The 21,217-nt window shown below is 34.3% G+C and overlaps 1 protein-coding gene across 2 annotated transcripts in view; it reads left to right on the top strand.

Moving 5' to 3' along the window:
• The first annotated feature begins 514 nt into the window (after positions 1–514).
• Positions 515–21,217, top strand: part of LOC150083313 (zwei Ig domain protein zig-8-like) — a 181,836-nt gene continuing 161,133 nt past the window's right edge. For both annotated transcript variants that reach the window (XM_090377173.1, XM_090377172.1), the window contains exon 1: positions 515–926. In XM_090377173.1, the coding sequence (XP_090233299.1) occupies positions 800–926 (127 nt within the window). In that variant the 5' untranslated portion in view covers positions 515–799. The remainder of the gene's footprint in view (positions 927–21,217) is intronic.

Raw genomic sequence — 21,217 nt, 5'->3', positions numbered from 1 at the left:
CTCTTTATAACATTAGTAGGTTGAGATAGAAATGCAAACCTCAAAGGAGTATGGGATGCAATTGAAAAGGGTGGTATATTAAATACCTTTGCAATAATATTTTGTGGTTCATTTAACTAAGTCAAATAACCTATTTAGCACGCGGATGGCGTTTCCCCGTGCGCACACAGATGGCTGTTTAAGATAACCATTCCTTAACATCGAAAGAAGTAGCTCCTTATTGTGCTGCTTGTCTCAAGTTATGAACGATACCCTAAATTACCACGAGCGGACACATCAGACCCGATCAATTCTGGACGGGGCGGCTTATTTTCTCTCAGCAGTCGTAATGAGGGCGATCGTAGGCGAGACAGCTTGGCTTATGCGATCGCAAACTGCCGATCACGTGTTCCAGCCACATGATTTTTCCTTTCCTTATTCTCTAGTGTCTGTGGTCTCAGCATTCGGCGCGCGACAGTAGAGTCTTTTCCCGGATAGCTCCTCCTCCTGCCGCTGAACTGTCGAGTAGATCGGAAAGCAGCGGAGCTTGCGCTGTTCAAATCGGTTGCCGAAGTACGACGCAACTGCAGTGGTGTGTGTCTTTCTTACTTCTGTCCTTACAAAATGAAACTAATATAGGCAAAATGTCTTCCCTACAAACAGAAAGATCGTTTTTTCTTCAGCGTGTATTTTTTAGCCCGGACTGTTCTCACTTGTTTTCTACGGACACTTTAAGTGTAACCACGATTTGACTCCTTGGCAACGCCGGAGAGTACAGAGCCAAGCTTGACTGGACGACGTCAAAATTTCTTTCTCAAGAATGAACAGATTCGCCAGACCGTGGAAAATTACTCCTGGACAATACTCATCCCTCTTCCTTGTGTGGGTGGTTCTCGGACTTACAGTGAATGTGTGCCCGATATTCTTTGCATATCCTTCAGAGAAAGGTAAGAGTTAACATTAATTTCCACTTACTTATTTTTAAAAGCACCATCTTATCTGTGTGTGTTTTTTGTTGGAAATACTGAAAGTAATAATTTATCCGTAATTAAATTGTTTGGACATTTATGGTGAGCTTTCCTTGATAAAATGTAATTAGCTTAATAGAAGATGAAATAAATGTAATTTAAAACAATTTTCTCAATTAAAGGTGAAATGAAATATTGATACTTGTGGGGTGGATGCTACTTGTGGGATGGAGATATGTTATATTTAGAAAAAAATATTCTGACGTTCTGTTTTTATTATCTGAAGGGTTTTTCAGAAATTTATTAACAGCTGTTTACTTTTTTTGAAGACTGGTTTAATTCAGTTCGTTGAAGATGTCAAAGTTAAGTGCGCGTACGTTAGATTATCTTAAGCGAGAGAGAGAGAGGAAAATCTTGTGTATGTGTAATTTAATATGACAGTAGTAATAAGATTATAATATATAAGCTGTGGAATAAGTTTTAAATGCATTCTATTCAATTATTAGAGTCACACGCTTTCGCTTTAATTAATTACCACAACTTTTTATGAGAAATACAGAAAGAGCAATATAATGATTTCCAATTATTTTTTCTAGTTCATCAATAACCCAATATAAGAAAGTTAAGAAAACTTCCGACTTAGTGCATTTTTTAAGAGCTAACAAATCTCTTTAATATTTAATGGAATGTTTAAAATTATTTAAGCAAATTAATTAAGTATGAATTACTTAAACTATTTGTATTTGAAGCTACGAACAATTAAAAGTTTCTAAATGATTCTGAGACAATCTGAGAATCTATTGGATAGCTGTGATTCAATGATGTTTATAAATAAACCTTATAACAAAATCAATAATATTATTATCACTGATAAATTCAAGTTTCTACTAGTATTTTTCATAACTGTCCCTTTTAATCGCAACTTCGTTTTAATTGATGAAAAAATGTTCGATTTTAAATTAACAATACTCTAATTAGAAATCAAATGTATGTTAAGAAATTCTGTAAAATTAAGATGTGATGTAGTGTTAATTCTTTTAATTTCTAAAGTCCATGCCAAGGCTGCCAATGTTAATTTAGAACCAACTTTTACAGCATTAAATCCGTTACATGTGGAAATATCCTTGCCCTTTTTGTTCTATTATAATTCGCACGCTCATAATCACAAAATTAGTGAAAAGCAAATATTCGAGATGAAAAATCCTCCTCAAAGGTGAGTGAAAACCTTCCCACCAAACGTATATACGTTATATTAAAATACCCAAAGAGTATACTATGCGTGCTAATATAGATGCATATTTTTCGTTCAATACCCCTTCCCCCCCGACTATTATATGCCCCTCAAGTACTTGGAGTTAACAATATCAGTTGTAGGTTTTTACATGCTTCAAGAACAGGTTCATTACACATTATTTGTAGCTTGTATGACACCAGGAAGATCTATCTCAATGAATGCGGTCAACAGACATATTTCTTCTCTCTTCTTCTATCTAAATCTCCTCACTGTGGTCAAAGTTATCCATATTATGCGCACTTAAAATCGATATCCATTAATTTTTAAAATATTCAAGTAAGTTACGCAGACACGTATCTGTATTGCTGAAAGCATGTGCGTTACCGGAAGAATCACGTTTATCGCTAAATAGGTGATAATCGATTTTCTTTCCCAAGTGTCGAACTTCTAACTAGTGATATGATCAAAGTTTCGAAAAGCTGCTTCCTCATCAAACACGAAAGTTCGTTCTTTTTATTACAGAAACTGAAAACTAACATTTAAAACTTTTATGCCAACTTAGTTAGTTTTTGACAACAATCGCCGGATGGAAAACCCTAAACTCGGCTTTTCATCCCGAAAAAATGACAATGGCACAACACACGCAATATACAAGAACGAAATTTTAATGCCATAGGATCCAGCTCATTTCTAGCTACAAGATTGGACATCATTGGAATTTTTTCCTTTTATTTAATGCTGTATAAAATCTATTTACACTGCAAAGAACGTTTAGCTTCTTTACTATCCTCTTCTAGAATAAGAAATAACAAAAACATGTACAAGAGTTTTGTTCGATCAAAAGTATGCTATAGAGAGAGAGAGAGAAAAAGAGAGTATTAAAAACATTATCAGATGAGAGTGTTTAAGGTACACTAAGAAAAAAAAGGGTCTAATGTTGCCCATTACTGATAAAAAAAAAATAATTCCAGCAATTCTCATTCACTGCGCTATTTCGCGTTTTGAATAATCTTTGGTCTTTCTTAAAATACTGAAAGATTTACTTCAGACTGCCGAATCAATAAACAAGAAAGTTTTATCTTGAAAAAAATTAACGTTTACGTTTTTATTGCGAATAAGTGCAGTTGTTATTCTGCGATCAAGCGTATAACTTACATAACATGACAACGCAAAATGATGCTATTTTCTTCCTAAAATTACATTAATCCTTTAGGAATATATAAACGACCAAATATGGAAATAAACTGTTTTTTTCTAGGCTTTAAACGAAATATAGCATTACGTTTAGGAGCCTACTGAGACTTCTTATTAATTCTTTTTTTAAGTGGCTGTTATGCATTTCAAAGAACTCGAATAAACGCCGAATTATTACCCGTAATATTTCGTAAAAAGTACAGAATTGCATAGAGAAAAATTTCTTCATCACTCTAAATAATAAATGTAAATAAATTCATTACATGCAAGACAACCAAAGCGATATTTTCCTATTTCCAACGTTCTTTTTACGTAGAATTTGAATATAAAAATCACATGATTCGTATTCAAAAGATGGCAAGTCGAGAACACAACCAAATTCAGCTCTTCAGTCACTCGTAAAATCCAACTTCACTTCTAAATTGTGCATTGTCATTTTAAAATAGATGCACAACGCTATAATAAGCATTTACCAAGTCTTAGACTACAATACATCATCTGATGTAAGGAGGTTTCAAATGATGTCTGTTAAATAGTGCGTAGATTATTACTCCATCTCCTTCGAGGATAAACAGCACTTGCGATGCGCACTGAGAAAATATGCCTCATGAATCGCCGGCTCTTCATTTATCGGTTCTGTAGAAAGAGGATGCGATTTATATGAGAACACATATTTTTCAACCATTAGCACGCAGTTTACTTTATAATGCTAAGACCGAATTTTCCGTTTTATCTAAGATAGTGTCTTACACCAAAATCCACTGCACGCAGTAACCAATCATTCTTATCTTTAAGATGCATCGCACTACTGGGAAATCTGATCATCTGTACTCTGTAAGAAGCAGGCCATATTCCATCGCCACTTCTTCCTTGTTTTCTCCAACGGTCTCTATAATTTTTTTTTAGATTTACAGAACCAACATCAAAATCATTTTACGTATGTATTTTCCATTTTCTACAAACCACAATTTTATTCCAGATTTATTCTTAAAAATGCAGGCTACACTGATGACAAATTTCAAGTCACCGACTAACGTTTCTTCCCAACCAATTTTGTAAATTGAATGTCGCTGTCCCGTACTCAGAATCTACTAAAATATGTATAATGTTAATCGGCTCTCCAATTAAGTATACCACCATGAAGTCCATCTAATTTACTCCCCTACGAAAATGAGTTATCTCAACAAGGGAAAGTGAGCTACTGTGACTGCCTCGAAACGACTTTCTTACGTTGTCAAGTATGAGTAACACTAAAAGTACAATTACCAAAATGTGAAAGTGTAATGTGCCTTCGAGAATTAGTCCTACGCAATCAAGTGAAAAGGAAAATATTTCTGCAATGGGATGATCAAAATAAGTAGCTTAAATTTAGATGACAGTAGCAGTATTGATAAGTTTAACCCGTCGGGAAGATATCAATTGAAGTCAGAGAAATTGCTAAAAGCTAATCCTTACAAAAGGAATTTAATGAATAAATTATGGCCGTTATTATTTTGGAAATTAATAATCACTGAAGCTATCAAAATGGATTCAGACACAATGCCCTGAAAGAAACTCAAATAATTCAGAAATCATCAGACATGAAGAGAAATTCAGCTGAAGAAAAAAAAAAGAAACAAAAACACCTAGGTTTTAATACTCCTCTTGATAATGTATCCTCCCAATGTGGCGAATGTCAGGAAATACTAATTTATACCTGACTGTGTACTGAACTGTTTGATTGCACACGACTTTAACTATTATATGCATTCCTGGAGGAGACTTTTAGGAAGTTTAATATTTCTTTTTCTCATAAATTATGTTTTATCTCTTTAACACTCGTGCGTGAGACATTAAAGTCTGAAAAAAAAAATATGTACCACAGGCTACGAGTCAGAGAGATATTTGAAATGGCGATAAGTGATGCGGAAATTCACAAAATAAAAACAATATCAGCAAAACAAAAAGGGCGATACGTAAACTTCCCTCACATGAGCGAGATTACAGCAGGAAGCTTCTAACTAGGCATTTTAAGGCTTACAAAATATATTCATATAAATCAGTTCTGTAAAAGGAAAAAAAAACAGGTTGTGGCAGCAATGAAGTAATGAAGTTGATCGATAATCGACCAGTTTCCATATTTGGATACTTAAAAATAAATATAGCTCTTAAATGAAGGATCAATAAATAAATACGTGTATATTGCATGCATTTTCTTATGGTCATTATTAAATAGCATATTCAATAGAGCAAAAGAAATAATTTGCATATTGTTTCGCCAAGTGTCGAGACTGTCCCCTTAGTTAGTAAGGAAACAGTACAAAGCTTTCAGTTTTAGTTATAGGAGAGGAATAACGTGGATGAATATTGGACGTATCTACTCTTGCAGATATACATAACCGATGTAAAGTATTCAGGCTCTGTTTCTTGTGCAGAGAAGGATCCGGGCACAGCAGAGATATAAAAAAGCAGAATGAATCGTGATAAGGCGCTTAGCGAGTTTCAAAGAGGCTTACTTATCGGATGCCATATACGAGTGACCTCGAACTTCTCAAAGTGAACCGTAGCCGACAGTGAAAAGAGGGCAATGTAGGCGTGCGCAGACGATGATCAGATTAACCAAACACTGACGGACAGGATTCACCTATCTCTGAAGAAAGTGGTGAAAACGAACCGACCCTACATCCTTATATAACGTTACCTTGGAGTTCCAGACTCGCTGTGCTGTTGCCAAGTGCGTCCGCGATCCACAGAACATGTTTCATGAGAGAGCACGTGCTCAAAAACCCCCACATCATAACAGCGACTGGTAGATGTCAGCATTCGTGCCTATTGTAAAAAAAGTCTATTTTAAATAACAAAGAGCTCCTCGTTCATGAACCAGGTCCTAGGGAACGGCAAAGTTTTATAATCATGGAGAAATACATCTACTACAGCTTATTGTGTCCACTTACTGGCACCTTGAGCAATTCCATGGTACCCACACAAATTCTGTGGAAACGGGCTCCTCCATGTTCACCAAAAATGCTCCACCCCATACAGCGAGTCGTGTAAAACCTGGTTGGAGGAAAAGGAAGTCTATCAACTCGCCAGGTTAACTGTCTGCAGAAACGAACTCGATGGAACACTTCTGGAATATCAGATCAAGTCGCTGCCAAAATGCCCGTTTCTACAAACTGGTCTTCCACAACAGATCGATGCTACCAAAGGGGGCCCAAAGTTGGATTATATCTTATAAATCTCTTCCTTAAAACTCCAGTTTTTCCAATACTAGGAAAGAATCTTAATTGTCCTTCTTTGTGGCCAAGTAATTAGCACTGGTTTCTCCGGGCTAAACTCGTGCAACGATACTAAATTCAAGTTAAGAATAGAAAAACTCCCCTCCCTTTAAAATTTTTAATTTATTCTTTGATTAATTAGCTTTAAGCCAGAACCTCATTTTATGGGCAATTTATCACCATTTAATATTATTGTAATGTCTACATAATAAGTTTAAAATTCGCATTAAATCTGCTTATGAGATTACGTCATCAAATTATTGTCTTCGTTGTAAACGAGCTTATTATAGCAGGTAAAATGTCACAAAATGGTAAGAATTTTTATTGTGCAATTCAAAGATGTTGCGATGCATGCTACATTAAATAAAACACCCGAAGTAAGCAGCCTTGTTCAAAGCAGCTCCAGCACGTAATTACAGCGCAAACATTTCAAAAGGTGTCAATTAAACCGCTTTTACACTTTGCCGGTCATTAATAGTGAGAAATATCAAAGAAACAGGTGATTTAAGAAGACAGTCGCTGGGAAAATATAAATTTATTCACTTACAGTCTCTAAGAGTAAAATAACGCTGCAAAAATAAGTAAATTATATTATTTTATTTAAAACGAAGTCCTTAATGTGTTAGAAGACAAGAGAATCATCTTCCTTGCTATTCAAAATATCTGTTATTTGCAAAACAAAATGAGCAGTGTTTCGTACATCTACAAGATTCGAAAAACAATATGCATATGCAAGGAATAAACACGGCGATTTTTTATCAAATTACACGATTAATATATTTAAGAGTGCCAAGACTCGTGCTTTGATATACATTGGATTTATTCTTTCAAATCAGCATAAATTCGAGAAGTGGTTCGCATTTTTCGAAAGAGGAAAAAGTAAATTCGAAATTTATAAGAGAAATGGTCCAGATGCAGAATTCACAGCACAAGGGACTGTTAAATGAACTCCACAACTGCTGGTCTTGTGGCCAGCAGTTGTGGATTTCAATGATTTCCTTGTTTTCATACGCATTAGCAAAGCCAAGGCAAACATTCCAGTTAAGGAATGAAAAGTAATTATTAAAACACGTTATTCCTTTGGTATTGAGATTCCAATGAATGCATTCCTTAAAAAATCGTCTACGGATTGTTTGCAACATCAGGTTTGCCTTATACACTTGACTATAAGTAACAAGCCCGACAATTACGTCCCCCGGAAGTCAGAAGGATTGTAGAAACATTTCATCCTCGCTGCAGGGGATCAGAATTCCTCTTAAATTATCATTTTGAAGGCGTTAATAAGATTAATACCTCGATATGTTACTCAGCTGGACGGGTATTCCATTTCGCTTATTGGATTTGGGGATAAGCCTGCCGAAGTTCAAGAAGTGCCTCTGACTTCAGTTGCAGTGGAAAATAGCCAGATGTGAACTTCAATCTTCCCAAGAACAATATCAAAAACGTAGCTTTTTATGGTGTATCTTTAAATGAAAGAGCCAATCCAAGACTTTCTGTTAAAGTTATTCTCTATTAGTGGACATGAACACGCAGGGAAAAAAAAGATATGATTTCTCACTACACCATAGACACCCCATACTGACATGATTGATTCGTTTATTTCTAAAATCCCGCTTAATTCTAGAGCAGAGGGGGGAAATATATAAAAAAAGCTGCTGTATTGCCCTCTGCGTGAAATGTAAAATGTGTTCTGGATTATTTTGACCGAACCAAACCTTATTGAATTTTGCTTTTGAGCAAAATCAGACACAGACAGACTCTCTGGCATGAAGCTGTCTATGTGGTAAATGTTTCTGTCAACGAATACTGACAGGGTATTAAAACAAAACAGACGTGTGTAAGCTAACATCTATCTACAGATTTTCGGCTAGTATTCAAGTATCGATAGATTAATGGACAATTTTTTCTTATACAAATATTCAATTAAAAATATTAGCAAATCGTTTTCATTAACCTACTATCAGAGAAATTCTTAGAGGATAAACGTAAGATGGAGAACGTTTTTAATAGACTATTTCCTTCCTGAAGAAAAAGACAGTTAAGTGAAATTGAATATGCGAAATTTTCAAAGGAGAAACCTTTCGGACAATCTTGGAAATTTTTATGCGCATTCAACTTACCAATTATTTGACGCGAAAATAAACGTTAAGAGATGCCAGGAAAGATATTCAGTAAGCCGCCAGTAGAGAAGATAGTACAGTTTCTTATTCACAATTCACAGTAGAATCGGTTTCAAAGTTATTAAATAAATAAAACCAGTTTCTGCAAGCTACGTTTTATTACGTTAACGTACTCCGTAGCCTTACTTTCTAGAATTGTGTTTCCTCTATCACATTCATTTTCATGGTTTAGCTTGAGAAAAAAAAGTGCATTTCCAAACTCTAGTGAATACCGATGTATCGAGAGAGAGAGAGAGAGTCTTAAATCCTACAGAAATTGAGTATCCACGAAATTTTCCTAACTGGTGGAAGGAAATACAGTTAGAAATAAAATCGATGTTTCTCAGATTATGCTTGCAGAACGAACGTGAGATTAGGGGACGGAAATTTGATAACATCTGCAGAACGTACCGAAATAAGTTAGATCGAAGGTGTATGTCGCTTTTGTTAACATACAAGGTCTCCAAACCCAAAACATCTTTTGGATATAACATTTCTAAACTAGATTTAAAAGAAACATTTCGAAAACATTTTCATTTAAAAGAAATATGCCCTGTTTCGTTTTGCATTGGTCAAATAAGTAAAGTAAACATAGAGCTTCTTCCGAATAAATCACAATTTTTTTCGTTACCTCGCACTTATTTAAACAAGAAGTTTTGAATATCTTGTAAAAAGTAAAGATTTAACCAAGCAAGCTAAGTACAAGAAACGGGGATATTTACGTTATTTAGAATTTTTTTGCATTATATTTAAATTCAGGATTGGTGATAAAATAGATCATTTCAATCTCTTAATCCTGGGAATCCTACATGAACTGTTTTCTTCGAATCCTGAATCACCAGATTAGGAGAAGAAAGAAATATTGTCACGAATGCTAAACCAAGTGAAAAAAACGGTGATAGTAAGTAAGAAATATGTAATTTTCAAATAAATCTAGTAATTCAATTGAACTTGCAGCAGCGAGCGTCAGGAAAACCCCCATTATCTATTGATTTTTCAGACCATAAAATTTCAATTACGCTTCAACTCCTAACAGACAGAATGCACGTAAATTTCTTTAGGCGCAATTTCGATTGTGCAAGCTTGCCTCTCGTGCTTGTGTGCTCCTGAACCGTTATTTCATTATTACACATGTAAAACAAAAAGGGAGACAAACCTGAAGCTTGTCTTCGAATATTTTCCAAATGTCTTCGTCGATATTCGGTGTGTAATCCTCAACGGTAACTCTTAAGGACATCTGCAAGTAGCACGAGCTTTCTTCTAACTTCAGAATCTTTTTTCTATTAAAACTAGGTATTATGACACTGTAAAATGCTATTTAGTCTGCTGTCTATGTTTATTTAGTTTTAAAAATCAGAACAAGAACTGTGAAGTTTAGAAGAGCAGCTAATCCCAAAAATGAAGATATAAGCCCTTCACATATACATAGTTCATCTTTACTGTTGATATTTATTTGTTAAAAGACAGATAAACGTATGAGAACGTCCGTATTCAAATTATTCGCATAAGGGTGGTGAAATTCGTACCCTACTTGTTCCATATTATAACACCACTAAATATGTTTCACTGTTAACAGGTAATAATTACTGTAGTCATAAATTATTCTGGTCATAATATATGGCCGCCCAGTTCTTGTTAATTTATTTTTAATGAAATTAAGTCAGAATGTTAAGCGAAGTAAAACTGCTAATGAAGTGATAAGTACATCAAATATTAATTCATAAATAAAATACATCTTTACTTTCAAGAACATTAGTAAAAGATAAATTAGGTACTTTAGAAGTTAGTCTTTAGGATGTACTTTATTTAAATTTAGTTTCTCTTTTCATCAGCTAGAAAAAATGTTTTCTTTTGATATCTGAGACATTAAAATTTAGAGAAAATGCACACAGTCAATATATATTATTAATATTATGTATTTAAATAAAAAGATTAAAAAACATTCTAACAGAGTGTTAAAATTCTAAGTTTTGCATATATGTTTTGTGATAAATTATATAGAATAACATCTGGTTCGAAATGCATTGGATAAGCATTATTTCGAAGCTAGTTATTGTACTGAACCACACCCTACATATAGCAACTGTTATAACCAGCGAACGATGACCCAACTGTTAATTGAAATACCTCATCATCACAGTACAATGAAGCTACAGAACAGGTAATGTGGGAATTGAAACATATGGTGTGGATGACACACAAAAATATCCAGCAAGTGATTAATCAAGGGAGAAGGAAAATGCCAAAAAAAATAGATGCACTGCTGTCGTGTCTTGAACACTACTGGAATTGTATTAAAGATGTGATATTCAATTTAGAACATTGCATTTTACATTAAATGAACTGTTAGTTTGTTTTAATGTCATCTCGCCTTGAAAACTAACTCGATAAGCAAGCTATTTGCATTTTCTTTTTTTAATACTTTTTGGTACTATTAAAAGCAAATGTTCTTAAATGTTTGCCAAAAGTTCTTAAATTTATAACGTAAAATATACTCTTTTCGTTTTCTTTCTATGTATGTTAAAATTCCCTTTACAGATCTCTTCTGCACTACATAAAGACGGAAACTAGGAAATATCTAACAAACTTTAGCAAATTTGTTCCCAGTAATAAATTTTCCTCCTAATTTTAAAAATTAATGAACGACTGACCTGCCAATTTGCGCTCCATTTGCCACCATGAAATTGAGTCCACACATTGCAAAGTTCCTTTCCTATGAAAAGTAATACGTACTGATTTTTCTATATGATGATTTATTATAAAAACTATTTCACAGTATTAAAGCTAAAGGCAAATAATGGAATTAAGACAAGAGTTGTCCATTATACTTTAGACTTACAATTCAATTAATTCTATACCCGGTTTATGTAGTTTATTTAATGAAATTTATTTATAATAAACGTTCTGAACTGTAAGGGTGCAAGGGTGGCCTTTGCAGAGTTCAGCAATCACATGATGGTTTAGTTCTGTGAAGAGTTTATAGAATTTCGATTTAAATTAAATAAAATTTGTCCAAAGCAACAAATTCTAAAAACTGACTTGAGTTCTGCGAAATCTTGAAGAATCAAGAGATTATTTTTATAATCTCTTAATGCATCAAGGCTTGTAATAAAATAAAAATAAAAGAAATTCGATTTCGCAACTTACGATTATTTCCCAACTATGAGCTGTTCTGAACCGCAATGCACTGGAGTATTGTGGGAATGCATCCTTCACAGGAGCACGCACGTCTATACCCTGTTTTGTCGTAGTGAATATTACAGGAGTTGAAATCTATTTTTATAATTTCCCTCGAACTAAAAACTTTACGTTATACATAACGTAAAGTTTTAGTTCCTTTAAATGAAATTCCATATTAATAAGTTTTATGCTATATCATGCTACTATTTATTAAACATTATTTCCATAACTGCTTCAATACTTAAAATAAAATAAAATAAAACAATGCGGAAAAATATGTCCTTACATTTAAGATTTAATATGCATATGGAAAGAAATTAAGTCTCAGATATTCTGGCTGTGTTCAACTCCGAAAACAAATATTACGAAAACAATTTTTTCCTTGCTTTTAGAACAAGAAACTTATAAATTATAGATCAATTCATCTCTAATTTAAAATTTAAAGTACATTAAATTAAATAGACTAATAAAATCGCAATTTTACACTTCATGATAGTGAATTCAATGAGGATCTTTATATGCGTTATTTATATTTCAAGTTTACAACGAAAGTGATAATTTCAAAATGAAACAGAGACAAGCATATTTCTCAGACACATTTTAGATAAAATATTAAGATTTAATTTTAGTTAAAATGAAAGGAGGCATTTGAATACCAAGTACATTAAATCGATAAAGACTCGTACGGAAACAGCGACATTTCCGATCCCAATGGAATCTAATCTTCAGGCCAACTTAGAAAGAGATAATTTCTGAAAATTTCATTAATATATATATATATATATATAGTCGATTAACATGCCTCAAAAATATTATCATTTTAAAATTTAATGTTGCTATAAAAGGATTATACAGTAAATCGACAGTAACTAATTACATTAACTAGTTCAAGCTAAAATATTACAGTCGAAATTTATAAAATTAAGAAAATGCCTAATATACTTATTAATTTTCTATATGTCATTTTTTTCTGGAGTAAAATGGTTAGTTTGTGTAATTAGTACAATATCTGGGGTATGGTTCTTAGCATTAATTCGGGACAAGTCACACAAAAACGAATTCCGTATGGTTCGATTGGATGAAACTAGATGTTTTATATGCCCTAGCCATAAGGCCGTGATGGGCTTGCCTGTATTTTTGGCAATAAATGATTTTATTTATTTATTTATTTATATGACTTTTAAATCGACTTGCATCAAACGTCTATAGTTCCGACTTCAATGTCATAGCCAACTGACTTATGCTGTGAAGATTCGGGTCAGAGATCAAAGATTCGCCAGTTTCCTAGCATACTCCGGATAGTCCACTAAATGCAAACGGTGCGAGTGAGACTTATCACGCACATCACAATTCGCATTACTCTACAGTCCGATTTCCGCTGGTTTATGAGCTCTGCAGTTGGATTCTTCGATTCCCCTCAGACATACAAAAAAGGTTTTCGTATTTATAGTATTGTGAATACCAAATTCCTCTGCTTCAGAGTACAATATAGAACTGTAGTTTGGTACCTCCCAGACCATGTTGACGTCTGATTTGAGTGCTTCTATGGATGACCGCCTATTTCCTATCACATACATGCATTCTGCCGTCGGTGTCCATGTTATCAGGAACTTCTTTTGACCTGTATTTCGTCTGTTGCTGATGCTCTTTTCTGTCGATAACAACTGTCCCTTGATACCTTCTGTACAATTATGTTATCGCCTCTGGTTTCATCAGGAATGCACATGCTTAGCTGCACGGGAAGTCATTCCCTTTTGACTAATGTCAATTCTCTTTCCTATTGTAACAGTCCAACGTCTGCCTGTTGCTGCCTATGTAATCCCGAGAGTATCGTGAGATATGATCTGCTTGGTTATTCGTATTCTATAGGAAACAAAAGACTGAATTCTCTGTTTTAGTAGTAGGTTTGCCATTTTGTTCTCTTTCTTTCTTTCCAGCAAAACTAAGTTTAATTGTAGAACTAGACTGGACTTTTATCTAATGCAGTTTGTTTCCTATATCAAACATGAAGTAATTGCATGGTAACCAGCTGGTTTATAGTAACAGTTTACAGACAGTTTATAAATCTCCAAAGAAGACCTAAATCAAAATTACGTGTTTAATTTTTACCATATTTGAGAAATCTCAAGCTACTAAAATCATTTGAGAAATGCGTTGGTCTACACTTTTACTCACAATGCTCTCGGGATGCCATCATTGACTTCACAATGGATGTATATTCTACTAGCTCCTCCCAGTGGGCAAGTTGATTTATTCATTTCATTAACAGCTGGTTAGAGAGTAAGCTTAGTGGACAGATTAGATGGTGATGTCGGGAATTTTTCTTAAGTACCTCAATTGTTTCTTCTGTAGTTAATCGTATAGCATACCGCTAGGAGAGATTAGTTCATTATATCAAACTAATCACCAAGATGCCAAGTAGGTTTTGCTCCTAGAAAATGTTCACAATATATTTTTACTTTCTTTCTTGAGACTAATCCAAATGATAGCAACAAAGGTGTATATCAATGGTAGGTACTTCAAGGTTTTTAAGTAAACGTGTTTGGTACGTTAACATTGGATCCACCAAGTCAATGTGCGATCTTTAGAGTATTTTTTTAAAAGCAAAATCTAGCCATTAAAGCCTCAGAAAATATTTGATTTCTATGACAGCTCTCTTATTTATTAAAACTCTTAAAATATCTAAGGAAGATCTGTTGATAAATACTATAAAATGTATTTAAAACTCAAATTGTGCTTTCTAAAGTCATAGCAGAGATAAATATCCAAGTCTGGTTCACAACAACAGAATTCCCATTTCAGAGAAATAAATAGATACTTATAATTAAAACATTCTTAGAATTAAGAATTATTGCCAATTTATTCTATTCTTAAGGCTACATTCTAATTAAAATCAGAGACAATTGTTGCAGCGAATTTTCCTTATCATTAACTTCTTTTTGGAACTGTTCACGAAGAGTGAACAGCTGCATTTGTAAATACGTCTGAGACGTAGTCACGCTACTCGATTCATTCCCTAAAGGCGGAGTAAATAATAATGACAGTATTATCATATATTTAGATATGCAAAGGTTGATATTTTGAGGGGTCCTTTTTTGGAACAAAAGGAATATAAGTTGGCTAATTGCGCATTCGATTTGATCTGAAGAACTCTGCGAAATGCAACAAATTTAATAGAAAAGGGTACCATTTCTTATCAGAAGGATTCTTGCCTCGAAATACACAGAGTACCATGGTTTTTTCAGTTTTATTTAATGAATAAGAAAAGTCAAATTCTCTTCTTTTGCTGATGTGAAAATTTCTGTTGAAAATTTAATAATTATACGTAAAATCTAAAGGGAGTTGACCAATGGTTTGAATATAAATGATCTCATGCATAGAAACTGAATAATTTTTTTCTTTTGTTGGATCATTTTGGCGAATGTATGGATGTAATAATTTTAGTCAGAAGATCTTTGTAATATGGAATTCTGTTCACGACAACAATATTCCTGCTGAATTGGGAATAAACAAAGTTGCCAGCTGGACAGAGACCAAAACTCAACGGTGCGAATAATATCGACGGTAGTCTTAAAATATCTGAAACAAAAGACGCAGAAATGGATGAATTGCAAAACCATTCATCTATAAGTCATTTTATGCATCTGGAACAGTTCGCACAGAACGTGTTACTTATATATTGGCAGATGAATATAAACTAAAGTCAAGGTATCAATCCCCGATTAATTGGAATTTTTTTATGGAAAAAAGGGCCCTTAATTACTTGAAAACATTACAGAATGGTTACCTTACCAGCAACAATTTATTTGCCCAATGGTGGAATTAAAGAAAAATTATACTTCTGATTTTCAGCAAGGATGAGAGATGTCTATCTTACGGATTTTATTTTCTAGTTAATTTTATCTTTCACAGAGCATTCATCTAATATATACCAAATGATACAGTAACACGTATTTATCATTTCTCACGAAGAAACCAATTTCTGGATTCTTCATACTCTTTCGTTACCGTTTCCTTCGCATGCGAAAAAGTTCTCAAAAAGTGTCACACTCTTCTGCCACACAAAGGAAGGAACAGTGATCTGCGTAATCTCAAATGTCAACAAGCAATCGGGGTTTGATGGATCCAACAGAGATGAAGTATCGCTCCGTTCATTTTTCTTCTTCAGAAATCATCCGATTTAAGAAAGTTATCGAGCATGCAGCCTAGGATATCACTCAAACTGTTCGAGTTTGCCAATGCAGTTGCAAGCATCAAGCCACGCTCTATAGAATCATCCGCATAGTGGACACCTACCTATTGTGCGGCAGAATACAATCCAGTTCGTTCCAAAAATTCAAAAGTACAGTTGGGAGTGTACATATCGAGCCAATAACTAATCGTAAGGATGATAAAAGACAAATACAGTACACAATAATTCATATATAATAAGATTTGCTTACTTATTAGAGGTTCAGTCTATACCGTGCATGTAGAGTACAGAAGATGGAACGGAGAAATGCGTTTTTTGAGTTAGATATTAGATTATAATTCTTTTAAAATATAATATGTATAGAGTGTAAATCGTTTAGAATAAACACGGTGCAGCTAAGGCTTGTGGAGTCCGTACGTGTTCCCTCCCAAAATTGTATTTTGGGAGGAAAAAAACATGCATATATCCATCGAGATCGACTGTCATTTTATGAAACTTTTAGCCTAAACGTTTTCCATATAATATGAAAGAACAGCAGTCGTAGCCACTGTTCTTGCGAGGAGGACTGTTAGCTTGGTTAGGCCGCATCTTGAATACTGCGTACAAGTTTTAAATCCTCGTTTTAAGAAGGGTATGAATCTGTTGGAATGGATGCAAAATATTTAAAGAAAGCTTTAATAAATTATTAGAAGGGGTGGGCAAAACAAGTGGATATTTTATGGCCTATATTATATGAGGTTCCTTCCTATCTTATGTCACTTTTTCTGGCGCTAATATTAATATTAAAAATAGGGATGAGATGGATTTGCATCAACAAAAACCATAAAAAAACTCACGTGTTTTCATTTTACTTCAAGAACTACATTTTACAGAACCCAAGGAACCTATAACAATGAAAATAATCATATCGAAATCCTAAAATAGGATTAAGGAAACGATATTGTATTTTTGGTTAAAAACTGTAAACAAACTTAATTAATCTCTCATAACTTTTCTAACACTGCTTCATAAATAAGAGTTTCTCGACGCCTTCCGCAATGCATTATTAATATATAAGTAACAAAAGGTTAATGCCTTGATAAAATGAATATGAATTGTTTAGATGTCCAAGAGATTACTTCTAATATGTGAAAAAATGTGCTCAACACTCTTTGTGCTATACTTCACGAGTCGCATTAGGTGGCCGTGGATGCTGCTGATGATCGGTCTTAATGGACTGACCTCGTTCTTTTAAGTTTTCCTAACCTGAATATGAGAAATGGAAATACTATTAAGTTTTAACGATACAGTAATGGTTCATGTCGTTTACAAGTTTCAGTATGACGTTAGAGAACAAATTATCCTTTAAGAAAGGGATAATGACAGTTTTTTATCCATTGTTATTTCCGAAAATGGATGATGTTAATTACAATTTTGGGCTATTGCTTTTCCCCGTACTCTTACCTTATGCCTTGTTCTCCAAACCAGAAGAGAAAATTCAAAGTCTTCGTAAACTCACGCACAACAACAAAGTAAGAGGTCAACATCCTGGAAGGAAAAATCAGCACACAAGATTCGGAAGCAAAGGAGACTGTGACGTATTCGTTATCTTTCAGACGCCAGCCTATTGGTTGACGAGAGTTCAAACAGTATGAGAGACGTCGACTGTTATTGAAGTTCTCTTGGCTTTGCGGGTTTACTATAAACATCTTGGCTGCTAGAGTGTTAGCTCTGAGGAAATGAAGACACTGAGAGATATAACAGATTTTGGAATCTCAAATAGCGCGAAGTGTAAAGAGAAACCGAAGAGGATGATAAAATGTGTCACCGAGATGAGATTAAAAGAAGCAAATATGAAAAACAAAAATTACGAAAATATCTTCATAGAAACAAACTCACGATATAAAAACAACTGTAGAATAAACGTTATTTTTCAACCTTGTTATTTTAAAGTATTTTAAACAGAAGCATCTGCATTACCATACAATTCCATGAGTCTTCTTTTGGACTTAAGAAACAGTCCGTCAAATGGATGCATATATAAGTAAAGAAGAAGTGTAGATATATATAAGTAAGGCTAATTCATATATTTTAACAATTCTAAATATTAATAATGCAGACACACCAAAGCGGCAATTTTCTTTATTGGACCTTCTGATCTTCATTTATTGACATAAAACAACCTACATCCCTTTCACTGAATTGTATAGAATCTACGCTGCGCACGGCACTTTTAAATGCAGGTTTGGATAGTCGCCGATTTCGGAAAATAGTTATTCAACTTATGATCCACACATTTATTAAAACTGGGAAAGAACAAAAATATTAATTCATCACCAGTGTCTCTGTGAATTTTACAATTATTACTGCAAAGCTAGAAAAAGGAGATTTCTAATATCGCGAGCCAATCCTTCGAGGATTATAAATGATGGCCATAACTTTAAGTGGAAAAAATCTCTTTCTCTCACAAAAAACGATTTAATGAAAAATAAAAATGGAATTGGAGAGAAGAGAGTTAAACTTTCAGCCATATAAAAATAAAAATAACAGATTACACTTTTGTTTTCAGATAAAAGGTGAACGAAACTGATTAAGCTGAATAAAAACTTTACGACCAAAGAATGGTTATTTACCGTGGTGTCAACTTAAGATTCGTCAACATTTCCATAATTAACTTAATTGCATGGAGGACATATGCGCATTCATTTCGTAATCTAAAAGTACAGAAATTTCTTTTTCGACCTCATCCTCTAAGTCTTCTGCCAAATTCCTTAAATCGCGTAGAAGTCTTCTTCTGTGGAATCCCTAATGTGCAACATAGCAATCCTGATGTTTATTTGGGACTTAAGTATATAACAGGAAAAGAAAAGCAATTCGGAGTGCTCATTTTAACTATTTATGTGCATTCAGTAACAAGAATTTAGCACGAAATATAAAAACTGAAACAGCCAAAGAGGGTCATTTGCTCAATTAACAAAATTAAATTTCGATTAAATAGTAAAATAACTTGCTAAAGTGGTCCTCTGAGCAAAGGATCCCACGCGAAACTATAAGTTAGTAAGCGAATGTCTAGAATTGTATTGTAGATTTAACCGTATCCTCTTTAGAAATCATCATCCCAGATCTGTCCACTGATGATAGCAATGAATTTTACAGCTAGATATCTGCCCTGAAGCAATCACCAATTAGATGTAGATTTAATGGTTTCATAGCTCCAAACACCAACTATCGCCTAGATGGAGGACTTTGCATCTTTCGCCCTAACTGGAATTTTTTTTAGGAAAACCTTAAACGCGTAAGGTATTAGAATGTATAGTACTTAATACAATACATTGGCTGAAGAAAGAGAAGACAGAAGAAGGTATCTGTTAATATTAGACTTGAATTCTGCAGATTGTATTTTCAGCAAATAAGTATGAAGGGAGGTTGATCCAGAAAACGAAAGTTGAAAGAATAAGTGAGGAAGAAAAAAAACATTGGTTCTGTGAGTTTGAAGCTGGACATGATGCTAACTGGTGCAGCATGAGTTCGGACTGGTTTGGAAGAGAAAGAGAGAGAGAGGAGGAATTGCAAGTAGCCATTTCAGAAGAAGAGTATCCATGGAAGTATCTACAGAAAGGCCAGCAGCAGAAACCCAACGTCTATGAGACAGAGAGGGGAGAGACTTTTGAGACCTTTAAGAGATAGGCCATTAATAACCTGACTGTCCTCTTTTGAATGGAATCTAAAAGCCTGACAGAGGTTTGGGACACCATACCAGATATGAAGACAATACTCCACCAACAGGGAGGATTTTAGATTTATACCGCATGAGTAGCTTTTTATAAAAAATATTAGAAAGAGCAAAAATAAAAAAATCCAATTTTTTAGCTGCAGAGGAAGCAATATGATATGCTTATAACATGAGAGATTAGAAGTCAAGGTAATCTCTAACTCAGATATGTGATCTCTACAGATCTGGGTGTCATCGAAGATAAGCATAGGAACAGTGGAATCCTTTTTTTCGAGATATAAAACATGACTGAGTATTAGAAGGATTGGAAAGTTATCTTTGCCCCATTGGAAATCAGAAGTCCCATAAAAAATCCTGCCGTCATTGACGGAATTCGAATGCGGGTCTTTTCCATTCAGTGTGCGGAGGATGGTGATTACATACCGACTGTATACCACTGTACAACACTACCCATGTTTGCACAGGGTTAGGTTTCTATAAACTAGTTTTGCTGATGATAGCAATGTGCTATCATCAGCAAAACTAATTCCTTGAATTGTGTAGAGGTCTTGTGTGTAATTCCTAAGGTTCAACATGTTAGACAAGGAGAACTATCATCGAAACGAATCTCTAAAAGAAATTTCATGAGTTTCTAAAATAAAAAAGGTTATGAAAAAGTTGCAACAGGTGTAAAAGTATTGCTGAACGTGTTCTTAGGGAAATTCAATATTATCAAAGATGTCGAGAAGGCTAACAATATGTTAGCGGTTGAACTGTCCGACAGTTAATGTTTAATACACCTGTGACCACGGTAATCTTGCTTAATACAACCGGACAATTAATTGCTCCGCGATAATTATGCAACAGCTCGCTATATTCTGCATTACAGTTCGCTACCCAGTTGGGACTGACGGACATTGGCCCTAAAACATCTCATGGGCCATATTTGCAAGTGAATGGTGTGGTCAGTAACACACAATTCACACATACGATATGTGAGGGAAATTCGATATCAAATCTATGTGTATATCTCTGTTTACAGGTGGCAATTTAGTGGACAAATAGACAAAACATGACATTAATTGCAGATGCCATCGCGGGATACACTGTGTTTATAATCACGGTTCTCCCAACACCGGTTGGAAAAGCCCAAGGTTCAAATCCCGTCAATGATGCGAGAAATTTTTATAAATTCCTTTCCAAACGTGGCTAAATAAATCTGTCTGAGAGAAGTCTTCTCAAAAACGACAGAACGAAAAGTAAAAGATTCTCTACGAAACTTCGACATCTAGATATCACACCGTGCAATTCTGGCTTTGGGCATTCCTGCAGACGCATCACCTGGACTGAAAAAAAAAACATC

Source organism: Mastigoproctus giganteus, chromosome 7 (genome assembly GCF_048544385.1).
Source record: "Mastigoproctus giganteus isolate SK-2022 chromosome 7, ASM4854438v1, whole genome shotgun sequence".
In the NCBI taxonomy this organism is placed as follows: domain Eukaryota; kingdom Metazoa; phylum Arthropoda; class Arachnida; order Uropygi; family Thelyphonidae; genus Mastigoproctus; species Mastigoproctus giganteus.
This window is presented reverse-complemented; position numbering and strand designations above follow the sequence as displayed.